The 24889-nt window shown below is 57.6% G+C and overlaps 1 protein-coding gene across 4 annotated transcripts in view; it reads right to left on the bottom strand.

Annotated features, from left to right (window-relative positions):
* Nucleotides 1-24889, bottom strand: part of CACNA2D2 (calcium voltage-gated channel auxiliary subunit alpha2delta 2) — a 136274-nt gene that overhangs the window by 55950 nt on the left and 55435 nt on the right. For all 4 annotated transcript variants that reach the window (XM_057706118.1, XM_057706117.1, XM_057706115.1 and 1 more), the window contains exon 3: nucleotides 13962-14078. In XM_057706118.1, the coding sequence (XP_057562101.1) occupies nucleotides 13962-14078 (117 nt within the window). The remainder of the gene's footprint in view (nucleotides 1-13961; nucleotides 14079-24889) is intronic.

Here is a 24889-nt window from a genome sequence, read left to right as displayed (position 1 = left end):
AGGAGAAATGGGTACTGCCTGGGGGCTGGGTCAAGCCACAACACTGGCACTGGCACACAGTAGGTGCTCAACATATGCTGTAACATGAATAATACCCCTGCCTTACTCAAGAGGCTGCCAGGGTTTCCAGTGCCCAGGATCTAAATCCCTGTGCCTGGAGTTTGAGGCCTCCCACTTCCGACCAGTCCCTGCCCAGAGCCCCTTCCTGCCTTTGCTTGTGCTATATCCCTATTTGGTCTGCCCCCACCTCCTCCCAGCCAATTCCCCCAATCCTGCCATGGCCCCAACCACCTCTGTGGGGATGTCTCCCTAAGTGTTCCCAGGGCCAGTCAGGGTGGCCTCCAGGTCTGTGAAGCAGGACACATGCAGGAGGGTGCTAAGGGCAGCCCAGGAGGCGAGTGTCCTAGCCCCTCCATGCCCTCATCGCAGCCCCTTCTCTGGGGCATCCTGATGACCCCATGAAGGCCAGCGGTGTCCCCTGCCACTGCTGCAGGCTGGAGTGGGAGAATGAGGTGAGGGGGCACGGGGTGGGCCCTGTGGAGGCGCAAGCCCTGCTGGCGATGTCCCTGCTCCTCCCCTGGGCTCAGACCTGGCTGGGGTCTCCAGTCCCTTGGCCTTTGGAGGCTAGGAGGGAGCCTGGCCTCTGGAGGTGGGAGAGGTACAACCTGCAGTGGCAGCATCTCAGGATGGGACAGGGGGGTGTGCCTGGAGGGGGCCGTGAATTTGTGGGAGGCTTCCTGGGCTGGGCCCAGAAGCCCTGAGATGGAGGCCCTCACCTGCAAACGAGTAGGGAGGTGCCAGGAACATGGGGAGGTGGGGACTCAGTGTCTCCTGGGCAAGGGAGGACCTATGGACAAGGAAGTCTTAAAGTTCTCTAGAGGTGGAGCCAAGGAAAGGGTTCAGCAAGAGGGAATCATGATCTGACACAAGGAACAACTTCCAGGCTTTTAGAGGGCTCCAGCTCTGAAATGGGAACCCGAGAACACGGTGGTTATCTCCCTCCAGAATCAGGACAGGTTAATGGGTTGATGCCTGGGGCACAGGGGACAGGCCAACCCGTCTCCAGCCCCATAATTAGAGAAGCTGTTCTGGTTCCCTGACATCAAGGATCTGTGTCCCCAGCATCCCTGAGGCCCTGATCTCGTGAACCAGGACCTGACCTTGTGCCCCTGCACTGAACTGGGAATTTGACATGTGAAGCGTCTGTGACCCAGTTGGTGACCCCGAGGCCCACGACACAACCCGGGGCTGCATCTCGCCCGATGAGTAACTCTGTGGGACACTCCCCCAACCTGCGGCCAGCGGAGCTCAGAGCATTCTCACAGGGAAATAGGGGCGCCTTCTACTCAGTGCAAATGGGCACGTGCTGTTGTAGTCTTGAGTGATTCTGTAAGACGTGGTGGGAATGCATGAAGGGCCCTTGGGAGCTGGTGCCATTCCTCAAATCTGGCTGTGGCACCCAGGCTTGGAGCCCTCAGAAATGCCTCCCTTGGCAGAGCCGAGAAGCCAGGGAGGGCAGGGGCAGCCAGTAGCCTCCTCTGGGCCAGGCCTTGGTTCCCCTGGTTCCTCCACGGAGACCCAAGAAGGCCTGACCTCCACTGCTTGCCGGCCACCTGCCTTCCCCCCATCACTCCTTCGAAGAGGAAAATCACAGGGAAGCAAATCTTGGGGGGAGAAAGGAGAATGTTTTTAATTAAAAGTTTAAGAGAATTCACATCCCGAGGGAGTCGAAGCAAGAGAAGGCAGGGAGACAGTAGAGGGCGGGCGCGGGGGAAAGTAGGCCACGCCAGCTGAGGGCTCTGAGCCCAATCCTTCCAGCCACCCGGGGTCCACCGCTGCAGCAGGTTCTGAGCCACCGAGAGCTCTCTGTGCAGATGAGGCTTCGGAAGCTTCTGGTTTTCCATCTGGGAATGGGTGGGGGAGGCGGGGGCAGGGGGCTCAGCAGAGATGACTCCCTCCGTGCTGCTCTCTTCGTTTGGCTCCCCATCTGGGGCCAGGGAGGGTGGATGTTCAGCTCCCGGGGAGAAGGTCAAGGCCTGCTACCCCCCTGGTACCTCCTGGTACCCCTGGTACCTCCCTGGCTGGAGCTGTCATGCTGGGTCAGGGACAAGGCCTGGGCCACATGTGACCCACTGGGGGGCTCCACATGTGCCCTGACCACGGTCCACAGTTCCAACAGCCCCCATCTCACAGATGGACCAGACCGTGGCTGTGGTGGGTGAGTGGGAGTGTGTGGGGGCTTGGGGTAACACACCCTCTGTGCGACCTTGTCCAGTGGGGGACAGTGGGCACAGAGGTAATAATGAAAGATCACTGGGGTTCTTATAAACCAAGTGTTTGCTGCACACCTGGGGCTCAGTTCATCTGTGCATGGCCACATGTGCCGAGCAGAGGCCACGTGGCATCCTGTCTTGTCTCTGTCTGCTCACCTCCAGCCTGCCTGCCATATGCATGTCCACCACAGGCAAAGCCACTTAGTAGCTCATTAGTCTGAGCCCAGCTTGGGCCTGAGCAGTCCCTGGGTGTGAGCAGGAGTGCACAGGTGCCCCCAGGGCAGGGCTCAGTCAGGCCTGCGTCATCCCTTCCTCCTGACACTGGAAGGGCCCTGACACTCTCAGGCTCTGCCCACGGACCTCCATCTTCTCACCAGGCCCTGGGTCTGGGATGTGTGTTGAGGGCGCCTTGCGCTTGGATTGGTGCACGTGGGGGCCCCTGTGCGCATAGGGCAGGGCCAGAGCTGACCCATGAGGCAGCCCCACGCCTTGAAATCTTCCCCCAACCTGTCCACTCCTACCCTTTCCTGGGAGAAGGAAAACGCAAGGGGAAAATATGACAGATGCAATATTCTGCAAAATGAACTAATTACACGGCAGTCACCCAGGGAGATGAGATTAGCAGAAGAATATTTGATAAAAGGAGGTCTAGGTATACACATGGGTAGTGGGGAAAGGTCTGTCATCAGTGGGAGATTATGGAGTGCTCGCTCTCTCTCTCACACACACACACACATACACACACACACGTCCACACTCACATGTGCTCCTCTACTACTACCGCCTCTCCAACAAGCTTATGTCTTCGGGTTGGGGCTTGCACTTATAGTGGGGGTCCTGCATATGAATATTTGGGACTCAGAGGGTCTCAGCCCTGCTCCCCTACCCCAACCTAATCTGGCAGCCACAATGGACTCTGCGTGATCTTCCATCCCCAATTCCAGGGCCCCTTCATGCTGTTCCCTTTCTCAGAATGCTCTTCCCTGCCCTCTGAGAGGCAAATTCCTCCATCCGTCCAGCCTCAGCCTAGGTGTACTTCTCTTTGCTTCCAGATAACTGGGATGCTAAATCCTAAAGTGGGGTCAAATGATGGGGATCTTCCCTGTGGCCAAGCCCCCTTCTTATAACAGAGATAACCCCATGGAATATGCATGTCTACGAGCTGGCCAAGTCCCACCTCAGATAATCCTCTCAGCAATCCTGCTGGGTGGACTCATCACCCCATTTTATAGATAAGGATATTGAGACTCAGAGAAGGGAAATCACCAGCAGAGGCCATGTAGCTGATGCATCAGCGCTGTCGCTGAGACCTCACCTGGTCCTCTGCCTCTGATTCAGCTGCCTGGTCCCCGCCTTGGAAGCCTCTGTCTCCTGGGTGAGTCACCCTCAAACGCTCACTTCTGGAAAACCTACTGATGAAGTGGGTGGGGGTCTCATCCAGAAGTAAATAGGGTTTAAAGGTTCAGCTCTGCCATGTGGCCAACTGACCAGGCCAAGGGGTGGAACAGCCTTGGTTGAAGGTCAGGAACCTGAGTTCTCTCCAGGTGCAGGTCAAGTTGCTCCCCCTCTCTGGACCTCTGTTCCCCTGTCTGTCTCTGACAGGCACCCCTCAGTACCAGCCACTGGCCAAAGGCTGCCCACCTCTGTCCTCCCCAGGGCTGTGGCTCCCCCACCTTCCCATGCCTGTTCAGTTTACACATGGATGTCAGCTTGCCTGGCTTAGGCCCCCTTGAGTCCTCTTCTGGAGTTCTGATCCCCTGCCTGGACCCTGTGTCGCTGCCTGTCCATCCATCTGTCCATCTTTCAGACTATTCAGGCCTCCTCCTCTGACGCTTCTGATCTGATGACTGGGAACCCAGGGAGGAGAGGGCTGGCACTGGGACTGGGGAGGTCAAAAGGATTCTGCACAGAGGGTAAAGAAGCCCCAAACTTAGCCTTCAAAGCCTTGAAGGCTGACTCTGCCAGGAAGTCCTCCTGAGCTCTGCCAAGGGGAGACTGTGCTGGCCCATCCTGAGTCCCGTTCCCTGCCTTGGGCTGCCTTTGCTGCTTCTAGACACCTGCCCAGCCCAGGCCTGGCAGCCCTGTGGGTGAATGGCTGGGGCATGGGAGCTGCCCACTCACTCACCCACCCCAACCAGCGAGGAAGGGGCTGGAACCCAGGCACATGGGCAGCTGGCGGATGGGGCCTTGTACCCTCAGCTATCTTGATAACTAGGCTCCCAGCTGGTGTTGACACAGCAAACATACTGCAGCTCCCATTCGCCGAGGCACAGAGTGGGCAAACACAGGATGGCTGCAACAAAGGGCCTGGCAACCGTGACCAGCCTCTCAAACAAGGGCCCCAAGGCCTGTGCCAGGAGGCAGGGAGCATCGAGCAGCCTGGACAGTGTGGCCCACAGAGGTAGGAGCTGGGAATGGGCCCTTGACAAGGCATTCAGAGAGGGGAGGGCTGGCACGAGACCCTACAGCCGAGGGTTGGCCCACATGGGGGGGGGGGGCGGAGCTGAAGGAGCACAGGTCAGTCTTGTCGGTTGGGGCCTATCCCGCGTCATTCCCCCATGAGCATCCCTTGCTCAACTGGTGTCACCAAGGCCTGGGCATAAACTCTGATGACAGATTTGTGAGGCTATGTTTGTTGCTCTACTGTACAGGGAGGAAAACGGAGGCTCAGAGAATATGAGGGGTGCCAAGGGCTCGGTGCCCCTCAGGTGTAGCATGGGGGCTGCAGCACAGCAGAGGGGGAGGCCCCTAGTTGCCGGCTGCCTCTTGCTCCCATGTGTTATGTGCCACGTTGCACCCTTCTGAGGGGGACTCTTGGCCAGAAGTTCTTTTGGGGGTAGTGTAAGGTCAGGACTGTGCAGATTGTGGTCACTAGGTGAGGTCCCGGCTAGGCTCCAAGGAACAGCATGTGCACTGGGCACAGAGCAGTCCCACCTCTGCCTCAAGGCCCACCTCACGGTGCATCTGTGCACGTGCTCTGCAGAGCTGCGCCAGCAGCGAGGCCCTCCGCCACCACATGCATGCAGACTCCAAACACGCCAACACGCACTCATTCTCTCTACCTCTGGCCTTTGTACTTCGCTGTGTCCTCTGCCTTGGACTCTCTTCCTTACTCTCCTCTGCCTGGCTGTGTCTCCAGTAACCCTCCCCTCCCTCCAAAGTCCCCTAGGTCTGGTCAATATCCACGGGTTCACCACCCTTTGTGGTGAGGTCACATCACACCCACACTTTGTGGCATGGGACACATCACTGTCACCTTGAGCAGACTATTTCTCGAGGGAGGTACCCTGCAGGTACACTGTCACTGTACCTAGTAACCTAGGATGGCACTTGTACACAGCAGGTGCTCAACACACAGTAAACAGAGGCTGAAGGAAGCAAAGGGCAGCTGAGGTACTGGTATCCCATGACATGATGAGCCAGGGTCGACCTCGGGGACCCCTGCTCAGGGTCACCATGGCGCTAGGGGCTGGCCCAGCCTTCAGGTGTGAGCTTGGAGAAGACAGCTGAGGGATCCATGAGGGGCCTGAGGGCCTTCTCAGCACCCCAGAGAACCCCACCCTGGGGCAGGGTCCAAGGCACTGTGCCCTCCCCACCAGGACCCCCATGACTCACTCCTTTCCACAGCAGAGGCACTGCTCGCTCACTGTGTATTTTAAGCCACAGAAAGTGGACTGAGAGAGGTGCCTGGCTGCTCCCAGGACTGCCTGTACTGTGAAAGGGCCATGCTTGCAGACATGCAGCAACCACCCCAGAACCCAAGCAGTGAGCCCTGCCGCCTGCCTCTGTCACCCCCCACCCCCTCTCCCCTCCAGTGGCAACGTTATGCACGGGCTGCAGCTTCCTGGCTCCCCTCCCAGCCCACAGCCCTTGTCTCAGCACATTCAGCCTGAGTCACTTCTGCTGGCTCTCACTGCCGGCCCAGGGCTCGGTGCCTTACTTCTTCCTTCTTCTCTTTCTCCACCTTTGGAAATCCCCAGGTACCACCCCCTCAACCTTCCAAGGCTCAGCTCAAACGCCACCTCCTCCAGGCTGTCTTCTTAGACTTGCCCCTCCCATGTCAGCTGTTCTGTACACTGACCTTGTAGCTTGTTGTCTGTGTCCTCGAAGCCTAAGGTCCTGGAGGGCCACTGGCTCGCCCTGCCTTAGATGCATACCACCTTCCCCAGCCCTCATACATGAGGATTTCAGAACAAAAGGCCAGACGCTATTAAAACTCAATTAAATTTCTCACTTCTCTGATCCTGAATTAGACTGGCTTGTCCCTGTGGCACCTGCAGGCCCTTTTACTCTGCTTCCTAGCATCTGCCCCCCATTGCCAGCTAGGAACCCCAGGGAGGTGAGCAGAGCAGGAGAGGATCTTCCCTCAGTGCAGGCCTCTGGGGAGTGGAGTCCAGTGAATCACCCTTGGTCCCAGGGTTCATTTTCTCCAATTGGCCAACTCTCCCCGCCCCACCCCACCCCACACACAATGCCCTAGATTCCCCCTCCTGTGGTGAGCAGGATGTAAGGGTATTAAAAAGGGAATTCACAGTAGTGATTCCCAGCCTGCATCTGTAGCCCTCTCACCAGCCACCCTCCCCAGCTGTTCCCCAGGGTCCCCCAGTCGAGGTCCTGCCCTTAGGCCCTTGCTTGTGCTCTGCCCTCTGCTTGGCAGACCCTCACCATTTCCCTTCCCAGTCCTGGGCTTCTTCCTCTTTGCCCCAGCCAGCATGGCTCTGCTTCCTCCCAATCCCTGGGAGGTCTGGAAGGGGTGGGCACACAGGCTCAGGAGCCAGGGGAGCAGGGGGCATCGTGACCCTGTCTCAACCAGGCAATGGCTGGGCTGGCATCCCTGAGCCTCTGTTTCCTCATCTGTAAAAGAGGAATTCTTCCCCACAGTGAGCGGAGAAAGGCACCACACCTTGGGTCAGGCTGGGGGCAGCGCAGAAGGCTTGCTGATGACTGGGTGAGCAAGAGAATGACAGGGAGACTGAGTGCTGCTCCCGGGGGGATGCACCTGGCATTATGAGCAGGGCCATCGGGCAGGAGAGGCTCACACCCCACTCCCGGGGTGAGACTTGGGCCTGGGGCGCCTCAGCCCATGCATCCCCCAGGAGGTGGGTGCTGTTGAGCAGGTTAAGCAAGATGCCTGCTGTGGCTGGAGTCGGCCTTTCCCCCGACCTTCAGTCATGGGGGAGAACGGAGCAGCAGGGTGGGTGAGTGTAAGGCTGATCCACCTGGCTCAGTGGGCCTCAGGGACATCGCATCCCAGGCCCCTAGACCCTTCATTTGGCTAGCGGATATGAGGAATGACCGCAGCTCTGCTGACCCCTCCTGAGGCCCCTGCACCTTGAAGGAGGAGCCAGGAGAGGAGCCTGCTCCACGGGGGCAATCCGGGACCAGGGAAGTCCAGCCCCAAGCCCACAGCTTGGCTCTTCCTGACCCCGACTAGCTCGGGCAGGTGGGCACAGAGAAGGGAATGACGTTTTCCCTGAGGATCCTCGGCCACTCCCTAGCCACACCCCTCCTCTTCGTTCCCTGGGAGGCCAGCTCCCCGTCCGGCCAGCTCAGCCTTGGGACCTTCGAGGGGTCTCTGGGTTCTCAGCCACCTGGCAGGGATGCAGGCAGGGGAGGCTGTCCCACGTGCATGTCCAGCAGTTGCTGGGAACAGCAACTTTGCCCAAGGCTCACGCTGAGCCCCAGAGTCCTCGGGTGTATGGCGAGTGGACATTAGTTCTCCATCCCTCCTGCACCCAGGCAGGCCACCTCCTCCAAGGGGCTCCCTCTGACCCCCATTTCTGAGTGGTCACTCTCAGGCAGAGGTGCCCAAGGGCTCCCACACAATGGACACTCAGTGGATGCCCATTCACTAATTCAACACTCCCCCATCCCTGGGGGCCTCAGCTGGCTCTTCTGGGTGGCAGTGGCACCTTGCCAAGATGTGGCGGCGCTGTTTGGGTGAGGGGAGAGTAATCAGCCGTAAACGCCGCAATCAGGGAGAAAAGGCTGCTCGGGCCCTCGGCGCCCACGCGTGCGCCTAATTGGCTCCACGTGTCTGCAGCTCCTTTCAAGAGCAGGAAAGTGGAAGGGTCAAGATCTCTTAATGTTCGTAATGGAGGGGAGGCAGAAGCCACCGCCAGCCCCACATAAACACCTTTTAATTGCCCAGAGAAGGGTGGGCAGAGGCAGCCAATGCTGCAGAATTCCCTGCCTGTCTCTTCACCCATTAGTGTGCCTTTAGAGCATCCCTGGTCTGGAGGCAGACCCCAGAGGCTGACCTCCAGCCAGAACCCGGAGCCACAGCCCTGGCACCTGTTCTACAAACATTCATGAGGCTCCTACTCTGGGCCAGGTCTTGGCAGCAGGTGATACCCCGGCCGTGTCCTCTCAGGGTCATTCTGCTTGTCCAACCCCCATCAACGAACGCAACTGTGGATCCAGCTTTGAACTGGCCTCCAGCTGCCCCCAGTGCCCAACTTCTCCCCTAAATCCTTGATGCCTCCTCCAGGCAGCCCCAAGCTCGCTATTAGCTCCTTGAACTAAAGGGATCTTCCTCCTGCTGGGGCTGCTCCAGGCTGTCTGTACCTCTCTGAGGTCCCCAATGTCCCCTTGCTTACGGGGCTGCTATTTAATATGGCTGTATCTCTCTGTCCCATTAGACCGCTGGTTCTCATCCAAAGGGGACTTTGCCCCCAAGGGACATCTGGCAACATCTGGAGACATTTTTGGTCCTTATAACTGGGGGAGTGGTGTGCTACTGGCATCTAGTGGGTAGAGGGCAAGGATGCTGCTTAACGTCCTACAACGCACAGGGCAGCCCCCACAACAAAGAGTCATCCTGCTCAAAATGTCAACAGCGCCAATACTGAGAAGCCCTGCATGAGGTGAAGCCTGAGAAAGGAAACAGAGAGTAAGTGGGAGCTAGGCAGAATGTTCTCCCTCCTGACTTGAGTGGGGGAGGCTCTATCCCAGAGCCCCCGGCACCTTGGCTCTTTCCCTGGCTCATTCCTCCCGCTCCTCTGAACACCCAGCCCAGAGCCCAGTTCCTGAACAGACCCAGCCACTGCCAACAATGCATCAGTTTAATTGGGTTAAGTGGCCATTAGCGGCAAAAGCAGGGCGGCTGTGTGCAGAAGAGTTTTTAATTTTACTCTTTAAATGATGCTCGCTCCCCAGAGAGTCCACTGATGGTGGGAACGCTGCCCTCTGGAGCCCCCAGAACCAGAGCCACAGATGTGCCTCCCCTTGTCCCATCCCTCTGGGCATCACGGGGGTGGGCTGGCAGGGCTGCTCAGTGTCTTGTCTTCACTGCCCAAGGAAGGTGCTGCAGGGGCAAGGACTTGCCCAAGATCACTAGGTCATCCCAGAGCAAGCCCCTGCCAGAGGGGACCCATATTCTCTTCCCTTGGCCCTGTCCCCCTGTGGCTAGCAAGTGCCATGTGGCCACCAATGGTAGCAAAGAAGAGGGCAGTGTCGGGGGCAGTTTCTGGGGTTTGGAGCCCAAGTGCCTGGATCTATAGTCTGGTTTTGCTGTGAGACCTGAGGCCAGTGGCATAACCTCTCTGGAGCTATTTCTGCAAACGTAAAATGGGGATAAGAGGGGGAACTCTTGGGCGGTAGGGAGGATTTGCAGAGATGAAGTGTTCTGGCTCATCTTAGGCTGCACACTTGGGAGACACTCAGAAAGAGGCCAGTAATCATGGGAAGGAATTATTTCTGCCATTTTAGGGGAAACGTCCTGAGCTCCGAACCTACACTGAACCATCTGTCGGAGCACTGAAAAATATTGGAGCCCAGCCCCCGCCCTACAGAATCTGCTATACTTGGTCTGGGGTGGGGCCTGGGCATCATGATTTAAAAGCCCCGCAGGTGACTCCAATGTGCCGACAGGGTTAAAAACACTGCATGAAGGCAAAGGTGCAAAGGTGTGGCATCTGGAAGGGTCTTGGCCCCTGGGATAGTGAGAAGTAGGTGGAGCATGAGGAACACGGGCGTGGTGGAGAGGGCAGAGCTCAGGGGCCAAGATATCTAGGTCCTGGATTCCAGCCGGGACTCTTCACTGCCTCTGGCTTATTTGAGGTTGGAGGTGAAAGGGTGTCCCCGAGATCAGGCTTCTAGCTGCCACACTGATGTCCCTGCTCTGGCGTGGCTGCTCTGGCCCAGGGCTTCCCATTCTCCAGAAAGCAAGCCCACTGAGCCACACTGCCCTTGGCCTTGTCCCTGAGAGGAGGCTGAAATGTCCCACACTGGGGTCGCTCCTCACCTCCTCCTTCCATGGCCTCTCCCCTGAGCCACACAGCAGGGGTGCCAGGGATGGTGCTGAAGGTGGCACAACCTTCAGAGACACTTTTCACTGTGGCCTTTATAAATGATGACTCCTAGAGCTGTGACACCAGAAGTACTGGGCAGGGATGGTCTGATATCCCCATTTTACAGAGGGAGAAACTAAGGCCTGGGACGGGATGAGACTGAGAGCTCCATGAGGACAGGAATGGGGCCTGTCCTTCCCCGTCACACCTCCAGCACCAGCCTGGCACACAGTAGGGCTTTAGTGAATGTTGAAGAATGGATGGAGAAAGGAATACAACCAAGAGATGACCTTTCTGAGAGAGGCCCCTGCTGGGAGGAAAGGAGAGTCTGGATTTGGATCTGGCTCTGCCTCTGATATGCTTTAAGAACTTAGGCACCTCCCTACCCTCCTGGGACTCAAGACCCTAACAGAGCAGACCTTGGCTCAGAGGACCCATTCACCTGGATAGCAGAAGTTCCTAGAAGGTCCCCTCCATATCTCTTAAGCTGAGGTCCCAGCAGGTTTCCGGGATGTGGGGATGCTGGTTGCTTGTGTTGCAAAGTGCCTGACCTGGCCCGCTCTGCCTGACTCTTGGCCTGGAAAACCACTCTATGCAGCTTGGAGAAACTTGTTACAAACATCTGATTGTCCCTGATTAGATGAGACAATGAACTTCTGCCCCGTATTGCTCGGTTCCCTCCTTGCAAGCCGCACATTAAAATTCCAGACCAGAGGAAGGGGATTTAAGCTGGATTACTGGATGGGGTCCAGGGAGAGAGGGACAATGGAGTGTGGAGGGGTCCAGGCCCCCAACATCCCTCCCTCCATGTGCACTCAGGCTGCAAACAAATGTGTGAAAGGAGAAAAGAGCCAGAACTTGATTAAAAGCAAATTTAAAACATAATTAGACCAAAGCTTATCTTGAACGATTAGGACCAAGGCAGGAGAAGGACGGTCCTCTCCTTCCTCTGGGGATATGGAGAGAAGCATCTTTTGGGCCTGGAGCCGGAGGCACTGCAGTAGGGGAAGTTCACTGGCCGGCAGAGTGCTGGGCTCCAAGCACACCTCCGGACTGAAGGCAGTCGAGGGCCTGGCTTAGGGTCAGAGTGACCTGGGTTCAAATCCTGGCTCTGCCATATCCTGACCTAATGCATGGCATGTCTCAGTGTCCCTCTCCCTCAGGGGGCTGCTGTGAGAGGGCCGTGTGACAGATTCAGCTCATGGTGAGTACTCAGTCAGTGGGTGTCTTTACCTATCATTCCTCCCTTGAGAACGAACTGTGTACCAGGCCACGGGCACCTGGGCTGCAGATTCAGTGGGAAGGCGGCAGACACCTGCACTGCCTCACAGGGCAGAGTCCGGCATGTGGGATATAGAGAGGGGGTTGGGATCAGGACCCCAGGCTTTGGGCTCCTCCACCCCCAAGCTGTCAGGGTTGCCTGTTCCTTAAGGAGTGGGGAAAGGAGCTTGGGGAGCAACTCCAGCCTTGTGGTGCTCAGAGGGGATGGGCAGGGGCTGGGCCCTGGGCTTCACGTGCGGAGGGCCGTTCAAGCATCTGTCATTGCCATCACTCAGAACCCACCACTAAGGCGACTGGTCCTAAAGCCGGGGTGGTAGGCAGGCCTAAAGGCATGAAGGGTGCCCCTTCCCAAATCTATCAGATGGTTTAGACCCTAGTTCAGGGCTGGTGGCCTGCATTTTGTGCACTGGGCGGTGGGGGGTGGGCAGCAAAGAAGTAGTGGGCAAACGGGGGTCTGGAATGAAGTGGGGAGAGAGAGACAAAGAGACAGGGAATGAGAGAAAGGAAGGGAGAGAGGCCAGGTGGCGCCCAGTTCTAGGAAAGGCAAGGAGGTGGGACATGGTGTGCTGGCTGCGCGAGGCGGGCAGATGGTTCCTACAACCCGGGGCACACTGTCGGATCCTACAGGGAGGACCGTCCCAGCTGAAGGCATGGCTTTGCCTCCTCCCATGACAGTTCACTTCCCCAACTGTCTCCCCACTTGTGACTAGGAGAACCCCAAGGTCAGGCTGGGCCCAGCTCTGGGTCCTCTGAGTTCACACTGGGTGGGACGCCCTAGGGTCCACCTCCTCTGGTCCCAGGATGCCGACCTTTCCCTAGTCCACGATCCCAGGTCACACAGGGGCAGGCAGGGGATCCCAGGGGGACAGTAGGGCCCAGCTCCTGGAGAAGGGGGTCTAGTTCCCTCCCAGGGCCTGGATGTGGTGGGGGTTTGGCTGTTCTGACTTGACCCTGCCAGGCCCCTTGATTGTCTGGTTTTGCTCAAAAAAAAAAAAAAAAAAAATAGCTTTACTGAGCTACCATAAAATTCACCCACATAAAGTATACAATTCAGTTTTTGGTGTTTTTTTTTTTAGTGTATTCAGAGTTGTGCAACCATCACCACAATCTAATTTTAGAATATTTTCATCACCCCCAAAAGAAACCCTGTACCCATTAGCAGACACTCCCTATCTCTTCCCTTCCAGCCCTAGGCAACTACTAATGTTCTTTCCATTTTTATGGATTTGTCTATTGTGGACGTTTCACAGAAATGGGATCACACAATAGGTGGTCTTTTGTGACGAGCTTCCTTCCCTTCGTATAATGTTTTCACGTTCACTCATGTTGTCATATGTGTCAGTACTTCACTCCTTTTTATTGGACTTGTCTGACAACAGGCTGGGGCAGTGGCAGTTGTGCCTCTGATCTGGGCTCAGCTTGGACCCCCTCCCTTCTTTACTGAACAACCTGCCCAGGGCACCTTGCAGCTCCAGAAGCCCCTTCCCCCCTGCTCTCCCTGGGATGGCTTGAGTCCTGGGGTCTGCTGGCTTCGTAGACCTGGTCAGGGTAGACCAGCAGGTCCTGTCCCCTCACAGGACTGCAGTGCCTTGGAGCTGACAGGCACAACCTCCGTACAGATGAGGAGACTGAGGCCCAGAGGGAGGCGGAGAAGTTGTAGGCAGAACAGGCACTCCGACTCCAAGCAGCACACGGCTATGGCCTTCTCTGTGAGGCACTCGGGGCCCTCCACCCTCCCTCCCCCTCCGAGCCTGCAGCCCACCATCACAGCCATTAATAGGTCGCTATCCTGGCCAGGTGCTCACCCCAGACACACTCATAAGGCAGAGCAAAGGAACAGGAAGGCCCCAGGCCCAACAGAAGGGAAGGGTGGGCCTGCCGTCATACCCACACAGGGCCCCCAAGGCCCCAGGTCACCACGCATGCAGCCTATTCCGGATGAAACCATCCTGCTCCTGCTGCAGCAGCCCACAGTCCATGTGTCACAGCCTGCCAGTGATGGCCCGGCCTGAGTTCAGAGAGCCAGGAGGGCTGTGTGTTCACGGTGGGTCAGGACATTGCCCTCAGTACAGGCCTCTCTGCCTGGTCTTTCCTCAACCCAAATGACCGCACCTACCTTCAGGGCCTGCACCTTCCTGTCCAGCAGGCTCTCAATGTCCCCCGCCACCTTCTCCACCAACTTCTGAGGTTCATTCTCCTGCACCTCAAACAGATTCCTGTTGTCTTTGTAGATCTGGAAAGAAGTAGAAACCTGGGGTGAGGCTAGGTGGTCCCACATTCCCTTGTCATGGTGCCCACATACCCTCTCTGTACCGTTCACCACAGAACAGTCCTCACCCCTACTCCGACCCTGGCTTTGGCCACTGAGAGAGAACAGGGGGGTCTGGGCGTTAGGCCCAGTGCTCTGACAGACTTGGAAGAACTGCAAGGCCATGGGCTCCACAGCCTGCACTGGTCGTGTGTGTTTGGTGGGGTGAGGTTGTCACCACCTTCTCTGGGACTCAGGGTACCTCCTCCAGGGGCCATAAGCAGCGCCTCCCTGACCAGCTCAGGGTGGCTAAGGGTAGCAGAGTGGGGAACATAGGCTGGATGGGAGGCAGGGTGTCGGGGGGAGGGGGAGCCAATAGCACATTGTGTACCACACACTGACATGAAGATGCTCCCTCACACACACACACGTGTACATAAACACACACACCCACACATGCATCACACACACAGCCACCTCCCCACACAGACTCAGCCTCCCCCAGGGCGTTTGCAGAAACAACTGTGGGAGCTCTCGGTGCCCCTGGGGGCTCCTCTGTCACTCTGGGTACAGAATATGGGGGCAGGGACCAGGGAGGAAGAGGCATATAGGGGGAATGAATCTGCTCGCCGCTCTTCCTTGGGAGACGGGGTCGGCCTGTGTGTACACGCACGTGGGGGTGTAAATCTGACAGTCAGCATCTGCATGTGTGCACATGTGTGTCATTGCTCAACACACGTTCACCTGTGTGCACGAGCCTGAGTGGTGGGGTGGGGTGGGGTTAGGGCTGCTAGATGAAGCCTGGGGGCTGAATGTGAATTGTAGGAGCAGGTTTCCGTGGGTGTCTTTGTTCATGGCTGCGGTCCTGGGTGTGTGCACGCGCATGTGTGTACGTGCATATGTGTGTGCACTGCACACGCTGGCATGTGCCTCTGAGCCTGAATGAGTCCAAGTGTCCATCCAGGTGACCCCAGGACGTCCGTGCTGCAAGCTGGCTCCGTCAGAGGTCACGGGCTGGCTGCCACGACTAAGCTGCTGCCACCAGACTCTGCCATCGGGCTGTGCAGAAGTGGAGGGATGTGGAGAGACACGAAGAAGAGGTGATGAGGAGAAGATAAGGAGGTGGGAGAGGCCGCTGATGAGAGACAGACAGGCAGGAGAGATAAGGTCGGGCGAGTGACAGCCAGACGCGGGGAGATAAAGGCCTCTGGTATCTGACGGGGGAGGAGGTGGAGGACTGGGTGCCTCCAGAACCCTTGCCCTGCTGCCCACCCAGCACCTGGCAGTCCAAGGGTTAAAGCACCGCTTGAAGCTGGCTCAGGCAATCTCCTCCTCCCACCGCCCCCCATCCCTCCCGGCTTCTCTTTTCTTTTTGTCCTTCTCTTAGAACAAAATAATTTGTGGTGAAGTCACTCCTTCCCACAGAGCAGCGGCGATTACAGGGAGAGCTGCAGGCCTGGCTGCACGGCCAGGGAGGATGGAGGCCCCAAGTGGTCACCAGGCCAGGCTGTTCCCTGGGCCCCCCAGGGCCTGCCTCAGGACAGAAGTCCCCAGATGGAAGACAGTGATGGAGGCAGAGGCCAAGGAGGGGTTAGAGCCTGGGGGTCACTGAGAAATGCAAGGAGCCTAGAGCCTGGTGCCCACTGTTGGGGAAACTGAGGCTCAGAAACAGGAGAGGATAGGTCAAGGGCACACGACTGTGAGTGGAAAAGCCAGTCACCCTTCCTTCCTGACACCTTCTTTCCAGGTTTCAGGACATTAAAAATACACCCTTTCCCAATCCTGGACCATTGTCCCTGGGTGTGTTGAGCTACACTGGCTGAAACCTCGGCGGAGCGGCTGAGCACACCCCAGCCTGCTGGCATCAGCAGAGGGCGCAGCTACCTGGCTTCTCAGGGCAGGGGATCAAATTCCCATAACTGACTCCCCTGTCAAGGTCATTCCCAGATGCCCCAGTCAGGGCTGTCCACAGTGGCAGCAGCCCTGGTATTGGGGGCTGGACCATGAGAGCTCCTGACAGCTCTCTTCAGGGAACCTGGGGGTCCCTCCCTTCTGGGTCAAGGATGCCCCTTGCAACCTGGCATGGCGACTGAACCAGGGCTCAGGGGCTGCAGAGGGAGTGGGTTTCCAGGTGGCAGGGTCACACCCAAGGACCCTGACAGTTGATGCAAGGGCTTGGAAGCAGGGACCCTGCTAAGAAATACCACATCTCTGAACCTCAGTGTCCAATCTATTAAATGAGAGAATGGCAGTCTCCTCCCAGGCTGACCAAGGACCAAAAGATTCATGCCATGAAGAGCCTATTCTATTGTCACTACTGCTATTGTTTAGGATCACCAGAAATCTGCAGAAGGAATCACAGTCCCCTCCCTGCCTCCACCCTCTCCTGGCTAGATCTGCACACTCAGAATCCAAAGCCATCGGCTCGCATTTCTAGGCAGGCAGCCTTGGTCTCCTTGGGGTCTGCCCACCTCCAGCCCCACCCCTCCTCCCAGGCTTCCCTGGACAGCACTCCTTCCATAAGCCATCCTGTCTTTGTCTCCAACACCTTGGCCTCAGCCCTGGTGGTGATAACAGGGAAGCCTAGACGCAGGGACGCCATGGATAGGGTACAGCCACAGCCAGCTCCCTTCCGTCTCTCCCTGGGCACCAGGCCTGTGTACAATGGACCCTCAGCCAATGCATATGCCCGATTCCAAGTTCAGGAGCACAGCTCTGGGGCCAGTGCAACCTAGATCTGCCCCCTCCACTTTTGCCTGCTGGTGTGCTATCCCTTGGAGCCTGGGGCTGCATTTGCCATGCTTTCTTCTTGGGTCTACCCAAAGACGCACCATGACATCCTTCTGCTGAGCCCTGGTGTCCGTGCTGAGGCCTCTCCGGCTCAATGACCGGGCACGTGCATGCAGGCCTCCGGGTTCCCAGCCCACACTGACGCCCACTGTTGCACCTCTGCTCACGCTACTGTGCCTACTTCCCCTCCGCCTTTCCCTGCCTATCTAAATCCTCCCTAAAGTGAGGGTAGGGGAATGGGCTAGAAGGAGTTTCTGGGGAGATGAGGGCAGAGTTCCAGAACTGCAAGGGCTGGTTGAGCTACTATCCAAGCCTGTCCTCCCAATCCCAAATGAGCCCTTGAGAGGCAACCTCATTCCTTCCATCCCAGGTGCCTCACCCCTCTCAACATTCCCCTGGACCTGCTCCAGTTGTCCCTGTCTCCTAGGATGGGGCCTGAGCTGAACCCTGTGTCCCAGAGATCCAGGTGACACAGCCCAGCAGATGGTCCCACCCTGGGGGATAGGTCATCTTTCCATTGATATGGTCTGGGGAGTGCTTTCCACCTGCAGGCCCAGCAGGAAGCCCGGGAGAGGCCAGGGCAGCTCTAGGGCATAGCCTCTAGCCCTGGTCCCTGGGGCCAGCTTGGAAGCAACAGAAAGACCAGGGTGCACAGGGTGCAGGGCCTCAACAACCACAGCAGGACTGCATGCCCGCTGGTGTCCTTGGCCCAGGGAGTTAACTGGAAAAACAACAGTTCTCAGAGCAGTGCACCCTGCATGGCCCCCAGCTCTGCACAGGCAGCTGGACTGAGGAGAGAGACGGGGGCCAGCAGGTCTACAGGTTGTGACAGCTCCACGCCAGCCGTCACAGAGGAGGAAGAGGCAGGGGCTTCATCCCACAGAGGAGATGGTGAATGGTAGTGGGACAGGGCAGCAGCCTAGAAGACAGGCTGGCTGGAGCCAGGAGGACATGTGGGGGCAGGCAGCGGACACCGTGACAGAGCGGCTGAGGAAAGGGAGAGCAGGGGCGGCTGAGGCCCTGAGGGACAATTCAGGAGGCAGTTTGCAGCTCCTCATTCCCAGGAGTTCCTGGCTCCCCTATCCTGTACCACATACCTACGGCCACGGCTCACCTGGGCATCCTCCCTCCCACTGAGGGCACCCCCTACCAGTTATAAAAACCTGTCCTTCCATGTCTCTCATCTCCCTCCCACCCACTTCCTGCGCACACATCCCTGCTTTGCGGCCCACCCCGCGCGCCACTTGTTGGCCCTGACCCCAACCCTCTCTCAGCAGCATGTCTGGCCAACCTGCCTTCTGGCCTTGGGATTTCCAGGGTCTGTGGGGGCCAAGGCCTCCTCAGGGTCCCCAGGCCCTCTGCTCAGCTTCCTGCTTCCATAGGTGTCCCTACATAAGGGGGTGGTGAGCCTGGAGAACACTTGGAGGAACAGTGACCTTGAACAGGAAGCTTAGAGGCTTGCAGGGGCAGATGGAGCTAGCCTCATCCTCACAGCTCCAAACAGTCCTTACTGGGAGGGGAATAAGCTCTGAGGCACCTGAACATAGAGACAGTCACCACAACAGGCAAAAGGCCACAGGACCAGTGACCTGGACAGGTCTCCATCAGACTGTTGAGGCATTTTGCTAAGACCCAGAAAGTCAGCAGCAGTGGGGCCTGGACATAAGCCAGCACCCAACCTACCCAGGGAGAGAAGGAAGGTGGGAGAAATGGAGAAGAAAAGGAAGGCAAGGAGGGCAAAGGAGAGGGGAGGAAGGAGGCACTGTGGAGGCCGCAGAAGCAGCCATTTGCCGAGCATTGACTCTGACCACCCAAGGGCAGGTGCTTCACACACTTGACCTTGCTGATGTACAACCTCTGAGGAAGGACCATTCTGATCATGCCCATTTAGCAGATGGGTCACTGAGGACCAGGAGGATATGTCATGCAGCAGAGCTCAGATAAGAATAGTCTGTCTTATCCAAAGTGTTTGCTTTCAGTCACACTCTGTGCACTTCTGTTCCCTACGTTCATCCCCAAACTTGAAGGTGAGGCACAGTGTGTCAGCTGGGAATTTGGGGGGCCTGAAAGGGGTCTGGGGGACCCAGAGTGATGCTGAAACCCTGAGGCCCATGGAAGGCAGGAGGGCCATTCTGGAGGGGAGGAGGGGGAGGACCAGCAGAACCAGCCTGATCAATTAACCAGCAACCCAACCCTGGGAGTAAAAACAGGCACGTGTGCGAGGCTCCTCTCTGCAGCGAAGGTGAACGGGCCCTAATCTCTGGAAAATTAAATCAGAAAGAAAATGGAAAGAGAAAGATTTGATGCAGGCTGGGCCCTGCTGCTGCCTGTCTCCTTGAAGGCCCAGGCTCAGCTGGGGGTTCAGCTGGGTGCTCCAGCATCCTGCCCCTGCTTCCCCTGCCCAGGGCACTGAGCAGGGCACAGGCAGAGTGGGGGAAGCTGAGCCCTGTGTTATGACCTTCTTGGGGGATTTGCTATTCTCCAACCCCCTTTAGCCATGTTTCAGTGTCTGGTCCCTAGTATTGAAAGGAGCAGCTGGTAGGAGTTTTAACTGCCAAGCCCTCACGTCAACAGGTCCCTAGAGATGGTGGGCTGGCCTCCCTAGGCCGGCCTGTATGGGGAGAGGCCACAGGGTCTGGGATTGGAGACAAGGGCCAGCCGCTGGAAGGGGTACACGTGCCAGAGACGTACCAGGGATCAGGGGAGCCTTAGGTGGGAGGATAGGGGGCTCATGGTGGCTCAGAGATCCTGAGCTGGACCAGGAGGGAGGTGGGGGTGCTGGTGGAGGGATTGGCAGTGACCAGCTCAGGGACCCCAGCCAGTCAGGGCAATGCTGGCCCCTGCCCTCACCCTGGCCAGGCTGCTGCCCTGTCTCCTGCCTTCGTGGGGAAAATAAAGAGTACAGACATAGCTGCTAATAATCACCCTTGAAGACCACAGGGTGGATGGATTAACCAGGTACCTGGGGACCCTCGCATTGAGAGCACTCAGGACAGATCCAGGACAGGCTGCACATCCTGGCCTCTCCTCACATCCAAGCAACCCTGAGCACCGCAGCCCAGTTCCTTTGGGGCCGCCCACAGCGGGTGCACGAAAACTCAGACCCAGCTGCTCTGGGGACACAGCAGGCCCTGGACTGTGTGTGTGTCAGAGAGTTCCCCGGGGTAGGGGTTGTGGCCCCTCTGGCCCACCGGGTGAGGGGCTCACAGTAGCGCAAGGGCAAGGGTTTCCCAGAGCCCTCAGAGCACACAGTCGGCGCACAGGCTTCATCAGGTTACGGGCCACTCGGCTGCATGCTTCACCAGCTGCTGACCATCACCAGCTGCCACGGGAGGGTCCCACGTGGCCATGCCAGGCTGCCACCATCCTGTGGTGGGTTGGCTCCACTGTCAGTCGGCTGGATGTGGTGTCATGTGACAAGCAGGGTTTGTATATTGTGATGCTGGCTGTCACACTGTTAACAACTAACCTTCATATTGAATAGGGATTTCCTGGAATGAACCCTCTGGTTAGAGAGGGTCACAGACACCTACCCGGGCCATGACAATGTGGCCCTGCACGGGCTATGGTGGAGGACACAAAGGCAGTGTGGGAACGGGGAGGAGGGCTCATGACCTGGCTTCCAGGAACAGACGAGGATGTGGCCCTCCTGGGTTGGTGGCCCGTTAATGGCCCCATCTCCTCCCCACCCCCACCCCATGTCCTTACATCCCCACTGGCACACTCACGTCCATGCCACAGGCTCTTGTTGTGGTCTCTTGAGCCTGCGCCGGCAGAGGTGCACCAGACCCTGTCCCTGCCCTCCTAGGACTCACCACCAGAGGGGACAGATGTCCGTTTGGCCTGCTAACGGCAGAGGAGTGGCGGGGGGAAGAGGTGTGCAGGAGACATCTGGGAGTGAGACTGGCCTGCTTGGGGAGGGCGGGGGAGTGTGAAGGAAAAGACTGAGATGGCTTTTCAGGGAAGAGGCCATCTGAGCAGTTGGAAAGGCTGGGCAGGAGTCTTCTAGACGTGGGGGTGACTGGGGGACAAGGGACTCTAGGCAGGAGTGATGGCAGATGTCCTTGGGCTGGGAGGAGGGAGTGGGCCGCTCAGTGGCAGGAGCACAGAGGCTTGTGGGGGGCAGAAGGGAAGCTGGGGGCAGGTTCTGATGGGAAGGGAGGCAGGTACCAGGTGGCGGGGGTGGAGTAGGGGGGTCCTCAGGGAAGGAGGGGGTGCGGCTTAGATCACAAGGTGAGAAGGCCCTGGTGGCTCCGTGGCCCCGTGGCCCCTTGGCCCCCTGAGAGGAAGCTGCTAGGAGTTCTCACCAGCAGATTCCCTTTGGAAAACTCACAGGGGCACAAAGCCCCCGCCACCACCCCCAGCAACGCCTCCCTGTTTTTAAAGTTAAAGTTTAGTTGACTGTCATCCATTACCGCAATTAGTACATTATGTCTAATTATGCAATTAGTGTAAAAAGTGCACTTGCTGCTGAGAATGGGAAATTACGCTGCCTCGTTACGCTGTAAAATCCATGTCATAAAAAGGCTCAATCTCTTGTTTTTCAAAAGACACAAAACCCAACACAAAATAATAAACCAAATCCTCCCAGTTGAGCGAGGGCCAGTCTGTGCCAACCTCTCTGCACTTGCCCCCATGCAGACCCCCTACCTCTGCAAGGCCCTGCCCCACGCTGGCCCTGGGGCAAGGCGATGACCCACCACAAGGGAGCGCTGATGCATGGCCCATGCCTAAACGTGGCCAGTGTTTGCTCCTCTGAAACAGATGTGACTTTCTAAACTGACTTTAAAACCGTGGCAATCCTGATTATCCACCTGTCATTCCAGACCTGACTTGGAATATGGCCTCTAGTATTAAGGCTTGTATATTTTAGATGAGAGTGTCCTGGAGGAGTATGGCCTCTACCCAGCTCCAACAGTGAGAGGCAAGGTTCCTGAGGGCAGTACTCTGAGGTTCCTGATGGTGCCTGTGGGGAGAGAGGCATATTCTAGCTCAGGGAAACTGGAGAAACTTTCTCACACTCAAGGCTCTCAAACCCTAAGAACACTGTCTGGATAGTCCCCATCACAGGAAATATGCAAGCTTACCTTTCAGAGATGCTGAGAAGGGATTCACCCATGGTCACCCTGCACAGTAGCTGGCCTCTAGGCTGTCATCATTAGATAACAGCATTCCCATGGCTGTGTGCCTACATGAAGCTTACAGTCTGTGACTCTATCTTCTCCAGGTTCTGGCTCCCTTGGTGGTGAAGGAGTATTTGGAGACAGGTGGGAGCGAAGAAAGGAATCTGATGGGATGACAGGGGGAGGGTCTCCTTCCCACAGGGGTGACAATGCCAGATGGCCAAGACCATGGGAGCTGGGGAGGGGGCACACTCCTGTGTATTTCAACAACAAATACTTCACAGTCAGGTCTCCATCACCCACCACCCAGCTCCAAGGTCAGAAGTTAAAGCTCTAGCATGGGCTGCTTAGTGCTTGCCTAAGAAACCCCCTCTCCGAGCCCCTTCCTTCAACTTCCCACCACTCCTTGAGTCCAAGGTGCTTGACCAGGTCTGGTGGTGGGGTGGTGCTGTGTCACTCCTTCCCAGCCAAAAATCTACCCTGACCTCATGGGAAGATGCACGCACCTCATGCAGCTGCCACTGCCAAGCTCAGGCAAGGTGCTCACAGAGCAGAGAAGCTAAGATGTGGAGCCCCCAATATCTCATGGGGGCACTAGGGGCCCTGCAATGGCCCCCACCTGCAATGTGTGCACCATCAGTTCTGGGTGCGCTGAGGTGTCCCCAGTGGGAAGCACTTTCTGAAAGGCAAACAGATTTTGGGGAGGGACAGGGGCCTGGACCCCACTAGAGGGATACCTGTAGCCTACACTCAAGGTGGGTCTCTGACAGTCCCAGCCTTCAGGGCCTTTGTCTACTCAGGTGATCGTGGAGAGCAGGGGAACTGTGTCACGGCCGGGCCAAGTGGACACCTGCCATGGAGACTCTCGGGGCCCCCTGTCCTCTTGATTTGGTCCAGGATAGCATCAGGATTGGGGGGGGGCTGTGTGTGAGCCCAAAGTGAATCAAACTACAGGCAAGATCCGGGGGCCCCTGCTTGCTCCCCCTCCCTGAGCTGGGAGCCGCCGGCTGTCAAGGCAGCTGGGAGGGAAGCTGTGCCCAGCATGCCAGCTGGCACGGGGGAGTGCGAGTAAACATACCCGCACTTTCCCAACTCGCAGAAGTCTCCGGGTGGAGGCCGGCTGGTGTGGGCGCCCATGTTTACGGGAAACAGATTGTTTGTGCCTGCGTCTGGGCCCCTGCGCCGCCCACCCTGGCTCAGCTCCCTCCCGCTGCCTCCCCACCCACGGGCCCCGCCTTCCTTCCCCCAGGACTCCTCAGCCTCTCAACCGCAGAAGGACAAGGATGGTGATGACAGGCACCCCGCTACCCCTATGTGGTCAGACAAGGCTCGGTGGGTAACCCACTGAGGCATTGTCGTAACAATCCTAAAAGGCAGATACAATTACTGTCCCCACTTTACAGCTGAACAAAGCAAGGCTCTGGCAGTTGCAGAAACTGGCTGGAGACTGTAGGCAGTGAGTGGAGGAGCCTGTGATACTGGGCTCAGACCCCTGAGAGCCCTGTCATCGGTTCCAGGCTCCAGGGTCCCTCAGTCCCGCCACCCCCTACACAAGCCCAGTCTGCCCTTTACCTGGGTCAGTACCTGGAGCAGCCCTGGCTCAGCATGGTCTTGGACACGGATTCTGCCCTCTCCCCAAAACAGCAGCCCCAGGAGAGAGTCCAGGGCCCGGCCTGCCATCTGGCCTCTTCAACCCTTTCACCTGAGTCTGTCTTCAGCTGTGTAAGGCCCGGTCTCTCCACTCTCAGGAGAGAGAGTACTGGCAGGGTGGGGTGAGGGGACTGGGAGCCCGGGTGGACAGAGGCTCCAGAGGACCCTTGGTGGGCCAGCAAGGACTCCTACTCATTTCATGGAGCCAGTTGTTATCAAGATCTCATCTAAGAAGACTGTCCCTCGGCCCAGAGCCGGCAGAAATTTACCCCCTTAAATACCCTCATGAGATGGATTTGAGGCTGGGCCTGAGGCACAGTGCTGAAGGCCAGGGAGCAAAGGACAAAGTCGGCTTCCTCTGCCCTCATCACCTCCATTCCACCTCTCCTAGCACTACAGCCCAGGGTGGGCAACACTCTTCAGGGGCTGGGGCAGGGCTCTCAGGGGCTCCAGAGCGGCCAGAAACCAACCTTTCTCCAAGAGTCCCCAGGCAGGCTTCCTGCGGGGAAGCGGGGCTCATCAGATTTTTCTTCATCCATCTCCCTCCCTCAGCTGTGACAAGGGCACCAGGAGGCAGCCCTTCTTATCTCACAGATGAGGAAACTGAAGTGCTACGAGGCTCAGAATCTGTCCAAAGGGGAGACCTTCCCACCCTCGAGTCCCCTGCACTCACAGCTGAGAAAACTAGCTAAAAAGCCCTGGGTCTGAATCCCTGCCCTGCTCTTTATCAGCCATGTGGCGTGGCACGAGCCTTCACGCTCAGCGCCCATACAGCCCTGAGCTGCCTCAGCCAGGCCTTCTGGGGTGTTCCTCAAAGATGAAAGGTCAAATGCAAGCTGCTGCTGGCTTCTCATGGGGCCTCCTTCCTGGGCTGCTCCCGAGGCCCTGGGAGCGTTCCCTGCCCCACACTGTCCTACAGGGCCTGACTTTCCAGGCCTCACAGGCTGGAAGTCTGCCCTTTGCTGCTGAGACTTGCTGCTGAAGATGTCGCCAAATCATGATAGTGCCCATCACAACGAGGGGCCCTTGGGCTGGCTACTCTTGTGAAAATACTGGATCTTGGCATGCCAGGTACGAGGATAAAGGCAGAGATGGAGGGAAGCCTGGGAGTGGCTGTGGCCTCCTGTGGTATCAAGGGCCCCTTTCGGGGCAGGCTCATCCCAGGGCCCTGCCCCTTGCCCGTGTGCTCACTGTAGTTCCAGGTACACGTGCCTGACCTCACACAGCAGCTCA

Source organism: Hippopotamus amphibius, chromosome 13, assembly GCF_030028045.1.
Source record: "Hippopotamus amphibius kiboko isolate mHipAmp2 chromosome 13, mHipAmp2.hap2, whole genome shotgun sequence".
Classification (NCBI taxonomy): domain Eukaryota; kingdom Metazoa; phylum Chordata; class Mammalia; order Artiodactyla; family Hippopotamidae; genus Hippopotamus; species Hippopotamus amphibius.
The sequence above is the reverse complement of the archived record's forward strand: the minus strand, read 5'-3'. Positions and strand labels throughout refer to the sequence as shown.